The sequence below is a fragment of the Pygoscelis adeliae genome, unplaced genomic scaffold (genome assembly GCF_000699105.1).
Source record: "Pygoscelis adeliae isolate BGI_AS28 unplaced genomic scaffold, ASM69910v1 Scaffold45, whole genome shotgun sequence".
Lineage (NCBI taxonomy): Eukaryota > Metazoa > Chordata > Aves > Sphenisciformes > Spheniscidae > Pygoscelis > Pygoscelis adeliae.
In genome coordinates, this window is record NW_008825114.1 from 8,942,803 (window position 1) to 8,953,931 (window position 11,129).

At 38.7% G+C, this 11,129-nt stretch overlaps 1 protein-coding gene across 2 annotated transcripts in view; it reads left to right on the plus strand.

Annotated features, from left to right (window-relative positions):
• Nucleotides 1–2,283: 2,283 nt before the first annotated feature.
• The window catches only part of ABHD17B (abhydrolase domain containing 17B), a 13,691-nt gene continuing 4,845 nt past the window's right edge, over nt 2,284–11,129 (plus strand). The window contains exons 1-2 of one of the 2 annotated variants that reach the window (XM_009328093.1): nt 2,294–2,520; nt 2,608–2,761. In XM_009328093.1, coding sequence (XP_009326368.1) covers nt 2,295–2,520; nt 2,608–2,761 — 380 coding nt within the window. In that variant the 5' untranslated portion in view covers nt 2,294. Of the gene's footprint in view, nt 2,762–11,129 lie in introns of both variants that reach the window. The other variant, XM_009328092.1, reaches the window with a different exon arrangement.

The window sequence follows — 11,129 nt, forward strand, 5'->3', positions numbered from 1 at the left end:
TCAGAAGAGATTGGTTTAATAGGTTTTGATAGAAATAGAAGTGTTGTTGAATACTAGGTCATAAGTGCTTCTTGCTACAAAAGCCTGTTGAGGCATCACAGCAGTTTCTCTGGGCTGTGAATGTGAACGTTCTAAGTAGAGGTGAAAGAAGTGGCTCCTTTGGTGCTCACAGCTGTAAGAGAAGTAAAGAAGGAAAAAAGTATTGAGTTTTTCCTGTGCATAAGACAGCCCAAGCCTTTTGCCAATCCATAGACCTCTTCCACTTCTTGTCCTGACTTGCAAGTTAAAATTAATGTCCAGTTAATCTCACCTGACAGGGAACAGATGAGCTATTCCAAATTTGAGTGACTACTTGTGCTGATTACATAAATACATGAGGTTGTTGTTTCTTTAGCTGGCAGAAATACGGTCATTTATTCAGGATATTCTTTAAGAGACAATCTACCTCTTTATGTGAGGTGATTAGTACACCCTTCCTGCCATCTCCTCTAAATTGGTAAGGCTGGTCACCCATATCTAAGAATCTGTGATTTCCCTCTATTTTGAAGAAAACTACAGACTCTGGGTGAAAGCACTTGGCTGTAGCAGCCTTGGCAAAAAAATGGGGTTTTGTGGCCTACAAAGAGGAGTAGAATTCCAAGAATGCTCATGCTGTTTATCAGATTCTCTTGCTGTGCCTGTTTACTACTCTACAAGTATACTCTGTAACATTGTATGCAGTATACATTCATACTCCACCACAGGGAAGAGACCATTCACACACCCAAAATATGGATAGTTGTTCTGTGATCTCTATTCAACAGTTCTTGCAGCAGTGTCCTTGAAGCTCTTCTAAAGAAAATTTTTCTAAAGAAAAATTTATACATTCAAAGGCATGAAAACTATCCGTGTATACAAGTTAGAGGACAAACTTCGAAATATGATCTAAGTGTTGCCAAGTATTCTAGTTAGCAGTAAGATTTCATTGTTAGATTACCCAAGTATTTCTGAAATGACATGGGATTGTGGACATCAGAAATCAGCTTATTTTGTTCCCATTTGTAAACTTGGGCATAGCAGTCAAAGCTGGTACATGAAACTGTAAGTGTTTCTGTTTGCAGTGACCTGGCAGGAACTGAGCTTGACATCTGTAGATAGATTTGGGATGGAAAAGTTGTTCAAGCTGAGATGAAATGTCAGATGCCTTAACACAAGGAAAGTAGTGTAAATGCTTATCATAGGCGTGCTGGTTTCCAGCATGGCTCTTGGCAGATTTTGTAGCTCTTCCTACCTCTGAGAAAAAGTATTGTCACAACAAAGGATTTTTTTTTTATCACCCTCCCTTCTCCCTGCTGTAAATTAAGAGGACACAATGCCTGCTTTTCAGGGCGACTGTATCTTTACCGAGCTTGCTTTAGGTGTATCTGTGTTTACTTTTTTTTTTCTGCCCCCCGCTCTGTTAACCAGTGCTTTGAATTGGTAGTATAGTTTATATTGACATGCCAAATATGTGTGATAGAGCATTTGGTTTGGGATGTTTTTTGTTAAAGCACGGAATAAAAATAGTCATATCATTAATATAATCCAAATTCCTATGTCTAATACAGGAAACCTTAGCTAATAATTTCTTTGAAGGGTTTGGAAGCATTTATGTCAGCCAATATGTGGAGCAAGGAAGAGTTTATGGCTGGATTTTAGTGTACTGAAGGCCTACAGTGTTTGCTAAGCCAGCAGAAGCACCTTGTTTTGCCTTCAAAGTTTTGACCTTCATGCACCTTTCATACTGCCAATGCTGCTTGCAGGAGCCCATAAGTCATGATTGCAATACATATTCTCTGTATTTAGGAAATGCTATAGTGATTTTTGGCTGCAGAGATCGGCATAGCCTTAGTATCCTGCAAACACTGCAACATATTTTAATTGTTCTTTATAAGATATGTATTTGTCAACGGGATGAACACTTCTTTTAATGCCTTAAGACGAGGGACTTCATTTCCTCAAGAAAATCCAAAATTCATGCTTGTTCTTTCCCTGGGTAATCATATTTTAGTTTTAATGTCTGACAGGACTTTAGAGTTATCGCTCTTCTTTAATAACATGCTCATTATAAAGTAGCTAATAATATGAAATAAGCTATTATATAGAAATCTGCATATATATTTAAATACGTTTTGTTAAATGTTTCCACTAAAATTATGTATTATTTTCTGGAGAGGTTAAGTTTACATTTTCCATGAGGTTTTCTTTTTTCTTTTTTTATACAGGATTGTAACTAGAAACTGATATAATTCTCTCTTCCTGTTTCAGACTAGAAGATGAATAATCTTTCCTTTAGTGAACTGTGTTGCCTGTTCTGTTGTCCGCCATGCCCAGGGAAAATTGCCTCCAAACTGGCATTCTTACCGCCTGATCCCACGTACACACTGATGTGTGATGAGAGTGGAAGTCGCTGGACTTTGCATCTCTCAGAGCGAGCAGACTGGCAATATTCTTCTAGAGAAAAAGATGCCATTGAGTGCTTCATGACTAGAACAAGTAAAGGTAACAGGATTGCCTGTATGTTTGTGCGTTGCTCACCTAACGCCAAGTATACTTTGCTCTTCTCACATGGAAATGCTGTTGACCTAGGTCAGATGAGCAGCTTTTACATAGGACTGGGTTCACGGATTAATTGCAACATATTCTCATATGATTATTCTGGATACGGTGCAAGTTCTGGGAAGCCAACAGAGAAGAATCTGTATGCTGACATCGATGCTGCTTGGGTGGCTCTTAGGACAAGGTAAGACATTAGTTGCCATTTTTCTTTTACAGCGTGCTTTTCAAATGGCTGTACTTAATCTGCATTGGTAGTTTAAACAGAAATACTGTATTCTAGGATTAATGGATTCATATCCAAGCTGATTGGTGGTGCCTTATGCTGAAGGCATTGTCAGTATTGAGCAGGATCAGCATATAGTACTGATATACTAGAAAAATTGAAATGGGATGAAATTTAGTAAGGTATGTTTCAGTCTTGAATGATTAGAACACAATCCTTATTGTCACAGCTTGGGATATTCTCAGTTGGAAATCTCAGAAGATAGCAAAAACTTATAATAATTTATTCCCCAGTAACTGAGCCACTGGTCTGATGTGGGTGAGAGAAAATGCAGGTTGTTTTTTCAGCTAATTCCACCACTATACTTTTTTATAGGGAGGGGCAGTGGAAAAGTTGTTTACAAGAGAACCTGTTTGGATTTCTGTGTCAGACCACCTTTGTTTCAGAATTCAGACTAGCAGCTACAGCATTTCCAAAGATAGCTTTCTATATAAAACAAAAAGATGTTTTTATCTTAGCAAAATATGATGTGTGGGATAGGATGTACTTGATCTGTGTAAATACATTATGGTGGGAGCAAAAAACAGGAATTTGAATCAGTGGTGTTATCTCAAATATATTAAAACTGGACAAGGGAAAAAATTGCAAATTGGATGGATGTTGTTTCAGCAGTTTCTGTGTTCTAAGTCTGTGGAGATAGAAGAGTAAGATGAAGGACTCTGGAGGCATTCTCTGATACAGATAAGAATCCCAGCCACCAAATAAATGCAGCACTGAATACCCACTTCTTAAATTTGAGAGCATTTTTCACCATGCTTTGTTCCGTTCAGAGCAATATTCTTCATGTGTTACAAGTACCCAAACTACAGAAAGATTATTTTTTAAAATACTATGCGATCATGAGAATAGATGTTCACCAAAAAACCTCCCATCATATTGTGTATTTTGCAGCAAAAAGCTATGAAAACCTGAATTTAATGTGGAGCAGCATGTTATGGTTCGATTGTTGCAACTTGAGCATACTGTTTAATAATATAATATCAGGGATGTGACTTAGTGTAAGGGCATGTGTAAAGACTCTAATCCCTGGAGCCCGGTAGTTGTCACAGTGAACTTAGAACTTGATTAATCTAACTTTAACTATTTTCCTATTACTTTGGAGCGGATTATCCCTTTTCTGTGTTTTAAATACACATATTGTCTTGCATTTCTTTTACTTTATAAGAAAGGTGTGATACTTCTTTTTAAAGAGGCATATTTTATTCATATACTAAAGTAGGGGAACGCTTATTATCATAAACCTCATACAACCACAGAGGACAGGTTTTCAGCCTCATATATTCAAAAACATGCATACTGTGTTGTTAGATTAGGTTTTGGCATTTCTTTTGATTACAGTGGAAAGTTGAGATATAACTAGACATCTGTTCTGTAAGCCAAGAGCTGCAACAGGTGCACTGGTGACCGTGGTTTGTAGTTGATAAGTGATCTGGAAGATAGCCACCTGGTGAAATACCCAGTAACATTGACCAAAAACATAACACGGTTTGTGATCAATGTGGAAGACAGGCTGAATTGTTTAAATGTACCAGAAAATGGAAGAGAACTACGTGGTGAAACTTAATCATTTGTTTATGTTGGTATACAAGCTCTGTTTTATGAACAAATTTGTAACTATTGTCTCTTCCTCCCCCTGACAAATTTCTGACTGAAAACCAGAATGAAAAGGAAATACGATTGCAACTTGAGTTCTTGCCTCCATTCTTGAATAATGCATAGTGTACCTTTCCTAATCAAATGAGATTGTTCATTATAATATCCCATCTGATCATGCCCTTTGCTGAACAGACATTGTCGGGGGGCAACTCTAAATACATACTCTATCTATCTGCTTTTCCCTGTTCCATTCAGTAATGACCTCACCTCAATCCCATTTGCTGACTGCATTTATTTTTTGTGTCAAAACCTCCTTTAGAAATATGTAACTCTGTAGAGTGTCTAAAGCTTGGATTGGTTTGCCGAACTTGTGGATTTCACAAAAGTGATCTGAATTTTTTCTCTTGCTTAAAAAGTGGTTGGTGTTACTAGTTTCTGCTGTGGTACTTTCAACAACTTTCCAATTGGCAGACTTGGTCTTGTCCTTGTAGCTGAATGTAGCAGAGAGAAGTTCAGCACATGACTCTGGATATACCAGCTCACACAGTTTGGTTACCAGTCCACGGTATTCTCTTCAGCCCTAAGACAGTGCTCAGCTGTGTTTAAATAGTTGATGAATATCTGGACCAGAATGGAGCCTTTGAGCATTTGCTGCAGCATTGATTCACTTTTCTAGCATAGCCTGTTCTGTCAGTGTTACACTGACACAATCTTTAACATTTTATAATGTAAGTGTTCTGCAAAAACAAATTAATTCAGTGGATTGTTTGCAGGATAGATGTAAGTATAGCTGTAACTCCCTCAAAATTCATGTTGATGGGATGAGAGAAGAAGGGGATCCTACACTTTTAAACTGTGCCTCACAGATTGTGATGGGATGAAGAAAAAGAATGGAGAAGGCTGAGAGAGTTGGGGTTATTCAGCCTGGAGAGGAGAAGGCTTCGGGGAGACCTTATTGCAGCCTATCAGTACTTGAAGGGGGCTTATAAGAAAGATGGGGACAAACTTTTTAGCAGGGCCTGTTGCGACAGGACAAGGGGGAATGGCTTTAAAATAGAAGAGGGTAGGTTTAGACTAGGTATAAGGAAGAAATTTTTTACGCTGAGGGTGGTGAAGCACTGGAACAGGTTGCCCAGAGAGGTGGTGCATGCCCCATCCCTGGAAACGTTCAAGGTCAGGTTGGACGGGGCTCTGAGCAACCTGATCTAGTTGAAGATGTCCCTGCTCATTGCAGGGGGATTGGACGAGATGACCTTTAAAGGTCTGTTCCAACACAAACTATTCTATGATTCTATAAATTACCTTTGTTGGAGGTTGATCACAGCTACCCACCGCTCCCTGCATTCCCTGTTGTGAGAAATGGGATCGTAGAACCCAGCGTTAAAAGGTGTTTCTGGAGTAACTGAAATGCTGTTGTGGACTTCATTCTACAGTCAACACAGCTGCTTGTGGTGGAGACATGTTAGTGTGTTAAGTTTTATGTCTTGGAAGGACAATCTAGATGGTCATCTGTAAATTGGCACAACTGTCCAGTGGGGATTGGACACCTAGGGTGAAATAGTCTGGAACTAGTGTTGAGGATGATGGTGAGGTTGGTCCAACACTGCTTTCTTAGAAGTGGTTGCTGTAAGGGTATGCGAATATTGTCATTCATGTAAATGAACACAAGCTGATTTGGCAGCAGATCAGAAGAGGTAAAGAGCAGATGCAGATTCTGAATTGTGTCCCTATTCTTTACCTGCTTGGAGTATTTTAATAGGAAGCAGTAGCTATCCATATGGATGCTGACTGTGGAAGAAAGCAAGGTGATTCACTGCCATCATGTTTGAGAAAGTTGCACATTACTGCATATTCATGTGCATGGGACTATATAAAAGCTGCAAGTGAGGACATTCTTTTTCTGACTGTCATAGCTACAGAGTGTTGAAATGCCAGCAGTCATTTTGGGATACGCCTATTTTCTGCTGTCCTGGTCCTTGAAGGCCTTTGATGACACCCTAGCAAAGGTGGAAAGGTTTAACCAGCCCCAGGCAAATGCAGGGTAAGTGGTGCTCATGCAGAATGAGAAGATTGCCGGAGTTGCCTCATGACCAGATTTACCTTTACGAAGCTCAACAGTCTTCATTGTTGCTTATCACGGACTGTATAATAATTGAAAAATTGAAGGGTAAATCTCACCATCAGACTGATGTGTCAAAGCGGACAGAATGTCCATAATTTGAACAGCCAAACACAGGAATAATATCAAATCTATTTGGATGTTGGCTGAAAGCGTTCTTTTGAGAATTTACAAATTACATAATTTTTTTCATTCAAAAGTAGGGGGGGGTTGCTAGAAGATGAGGTGCCTTAACTTTGAATATTTGGAGGGAAATTGAGTTCTACTTTAAATTGATTAAAAAAAAGTAGCTCAATTTACTGTGAAGAGAAATCTTGCCAATAAAACAAATGTATGAGTAGCATTGTAAGGTTTAGAAAAGGCGAAACCGTCATGAGAGAGGCAGAGGAGGTGCAGTTTGTTGATTACTACACGCGTGGTCAATGGGCTTGCCTCTCATAAAACATAGTTCCCTTTTTCTTCTAGCAATGTTACATGTTGTATACACAAGGAGAATGTGCATCCGAGTTGAGGAAGAGCTGTACACTCATGAATTTTATTTATGGCCTGGAATGCTGATAGATAAAGGTGCGGAGGATGTTCATGCCCGTCATGTTCTGCAATTTGCAGCTGTAATTTCGGGTTATGTGCATGATGACAAAAGGTTCTGAAATGTGCATTGAAAATTCCCTCAGGATGTTCCCCCTTGTTCCTTGTGCCCAAGCACTGCTGGCAGCTGGTTAAATGCATATGTTGCAATAGCTTCACAAACAGTAGCATCCATTGCACTTCTTCATTAGTGTGAGCCTGAGAGGTACTATTGAAAATGTACCCTTCTCAAGTTGATTTTACTGATATTTTATTGTTGTAAAGTGAGCAAGTCTTCTAGATTAACACCAGTATTTCAGAAGTAAAAAGATAAATTGCTTTCTGTCTCCCTTAGGTATATCAAGGGCAAAATGGCAGGCACTCTAAGAGCCTGCAAGTATAGTATGGTAATTTCAGCTGGTATTTTGTTGTTAAAGGTAACTGAAGTTTAAAAAAAAAACAAAACAAAACAAAAAAAAAAACGAAACCCACTCATTACAGCCAGACATGCTTTTTGTAGTTTGCATATTACATATCATGGTAACGTGATGTATATCCAATGAAAGTATAGAATATGATGAATATTCAATATAAGTGGTGTATGATGTATATCCAGTTAAAGTGTTCAAGGTAAGGTTGGATGGGGCTTTGAGCAACCAGATTTAGTGAAAGTTGTCCCTGCCTGTGGCAAGGGGCTGGACTAGATCATCTTCCAAACCAAACCGTTCTATGATTCTATGAAAAGAAAAAAAGGAGGAGGGAGGGGTGGAAAAGAGGTGGACTGCCACTAAGATAAGTGTTTAGTAAAGTGCAGAAGAGGTCTTGTTACAGAGACAGAAATATAAAGGAAATGGTGAAAGAGTTTCTGCTACAGCACACTGTGAAGTTTATCACAAAGGGAAAAAGAGAATATTTCCTTGCTGTTTAGCAGTTCTTTTCCTGACAGAAGCTGAAAAGATCAGGCAAGAGTGTTCAGGGTTGCCTCTTTTACAAGAGACCGTCTATATCTGATCAGTATATGTAGGCTCGCAGAAGAGGATGCTGGCTTTATTAGTTGCCCTGTGTTAGCTTGGGCCCTGATTCTAGGGAGTGGTCTGATGGTACAGTTACAATGATTTATTGGCATTCTCCTTCCTTTAACCCACCAGTGGCATGCCATTTCTTGCCTGGCCCTGAAGACAGCCAGCACAAAGGAGCCGAAAAGTAGTTTCTCCCCTACTCCCAGAAGAAATTAATTTAGTTTCCTAGACTAGCTGGTGAAGCCCAATGAGGGACAACATGTGGCTGAAGATGCAAATAGGAAAGTGGTTCTCTTCTGTTTGGCAATAGCTTAGCTTCATAGTGACATTAACCTGTACCTTTAGTGTCATCATAGGGCAGAAGTTTGTGAGTGCTCAGAAACTGTGTGGATGGTAGCAAGCTTATGTCAACAGAGGTACATTTCATTCTATGTAGATACTGCTCTTCAAGTTCCATGTGCTTTCCGGGCAGGTAGCCCTTAGGTGCATGAACATAAAGGATGAACCAGGTGTTGAAAAGAATTGAAATCTCAGTTGCTGTGGGAAAGAGAAAAATGTTGTGGGCAGCCTTTAAACTGCGGAAAATACCTATTTAAATTCTATGCCAGATTCAGTCCAGAATAACTTGTCCCTGAGGAACAGTGCTTTCTCTGAGAAGGTACATCTGTGCACAGCTACTTAAAAGATTTTGTTCCAAGGTCCTTTCTGGTGATTATGGCTTAAAAAAACAAACATAAAAACCCACCATTACCACCAACAACCAACTGAAGGCCTATCTATTCTGGCACAAGTTATCTAAGATTACTTGAGTAGACAATAGCGTTTACATTACTTCTGTGATCAACATAATGAGCTTTTAAAAATATCGACAGTTTTTACAGCATGTCTTTGAGCTCTTGTCACCAGAATAGCTACTTACAGCATATGGCTCTGTAACTGTCATGTTCCCCTTCCTCAGGGTGGCCTGTAATTCTAAGGCACTGATTAAGAGAACAATATTACCACCACTTTTTCTCTTGATCTGACACTTCCTCATTTGGGAGACCAGGTGTGTAGTCAACTAATAATTTTCTATCAAACTTCTTGGAGTTTACCTGGGGTTTACAGGACTGTCAGAAGGAGGAGTAGGTGAATTTTATGGCTAGGGAACTTACCAACAGTTATCTTTTCAAGAATTCTTCCATTTTAGATTGGAAAGTGATACTTTTGGGAGAGAGGAACTGAGGGGCAGTTGGGCTCTTCCTTTCCCCCCCAAACTTTTCAGAAGCCTTTCCAAGAGAAGAGGGAAGACTGGAGACAGACACAGCAGATGTTGTTCTCTGGTTTCCAAGCTTCTTGTTGTCTTTGTTTGTTTGTTTTTCCCCAAGCCAGAATATTCAAAAGACTGACTACTTTGAACCACCGCTTCTGGTGATTGGTCTCACTATTTTAGTTTCCAGACTGTGAAACAAATAGTTTCTGGTAGGTGCTGTGAAGACAATCTGTTTGGGTGTGATGGAGAAAGGATTACTTTAATCCAAATATAGTAAATGCTTTTCTTGGATTACTTTTTGTAGCTAATATTTAGCTATCTTTAGGCTGAAGGATTTGGGTCCAAAAACAGGGGGAAGAATAATGGTAAAAAGGAGAATATATGCTCCAAAATACACTTTTAAGTTTTGCTTTAAATTTCTGTGCAATGGCCTGCGTCTTGTAAGACTCAATACGTGAAGATATGTGTGATAATTTGCAAGTTTTTTTTATTTGAGAACTGTGTTATGTCATAACGTGCTGTGCAAACTCCATGCCATACTAATGATGCAAAGTGTCAGGTATTAATGTGAGTTTTGTTTAGATTATATGAAAGGAATAGAAGGCCATATTGTACTTTCAGAATGGATAAATGTGATTTGAATTATTTTGAATTGGGAGATTAATCGTAAAAGGATAGGTGTTAGGCTGTTCTCAGGTGTTCCAGAAGAGAGACAGAACTAATGAAGACCTTACATCTGTTTCAGTTTCGAAGCTTTAACTTATTGTATTTTTGTGTGTTGGAATTTTGAGAAAATCTTTGTTAGTCAGAATGTTTGAATTTTTTTAATCTCTGAGAACGGTTGTGAGGTGGAGGGCTTGCCTGTAGTTCCAGGCTGATGATTGAGTCTTAGTGTTTTAGAACTCTTAATTTGATTATGATCTTAGAAACTCTTTCTAGGAAATGCTGATAGTAATTAAGTAGTCACGATACAGTTACATTCATAGAATCAATCTGTGCTGATACTTTTACAGCTTTTATGTTTCACTCTAGCAGAACCCAATTTAAATAGATGAATAGTTAAATAGACAATGTTAGCTGTGAACAATGGATTTTAGCCCCAATTTAGAAAGCTTATTGGGGTGCCTAATGAGTTCTGCTAGTGATACTTACATTTTAGTAATACTTAAATGTGATTTTGTTTCTCTTGAAATCTTCCTAGATTTTTTTCTTAATTAACTGTTTATTACATACTCATGTAACACACAGGACATGTTTTCTGGCTTATTGAAAAGTACTTGTGGATTTTTGGGTTTTGTTGGTTGGTAATCTGAATGTCTTGGTACGTGTGAAACATCTTTTTTCCTAATGTTCCTGATTTTGAGGCTTTTAAACTTTAGTAATTTCAGTGTTTGGTGACCTATACATTTACCATACAGTTATTTAGCCATATTTGTAGGATAATGGACAATTTTTCATTACCTCTGTTTCCCTGGCTTTACTGGAGGTATGCGAAATGTACTAATTTGAGAACTCATTTGTGGGTATGGGTGTTGTTACCTAGCTGTGACAGAGAAGATGCATGCATTTATTGTAGAAGAGGTAATGGTTGCACTTTAGAATCATAGAATCATTAAGGTTGGAAAAGACCTCTAAGATCATCGAGTCCAACCATCAGTCCAACACCACCATGCCCATTAAACCATGTCCCTAAGCGCCTCATCTACACGTCTTTTA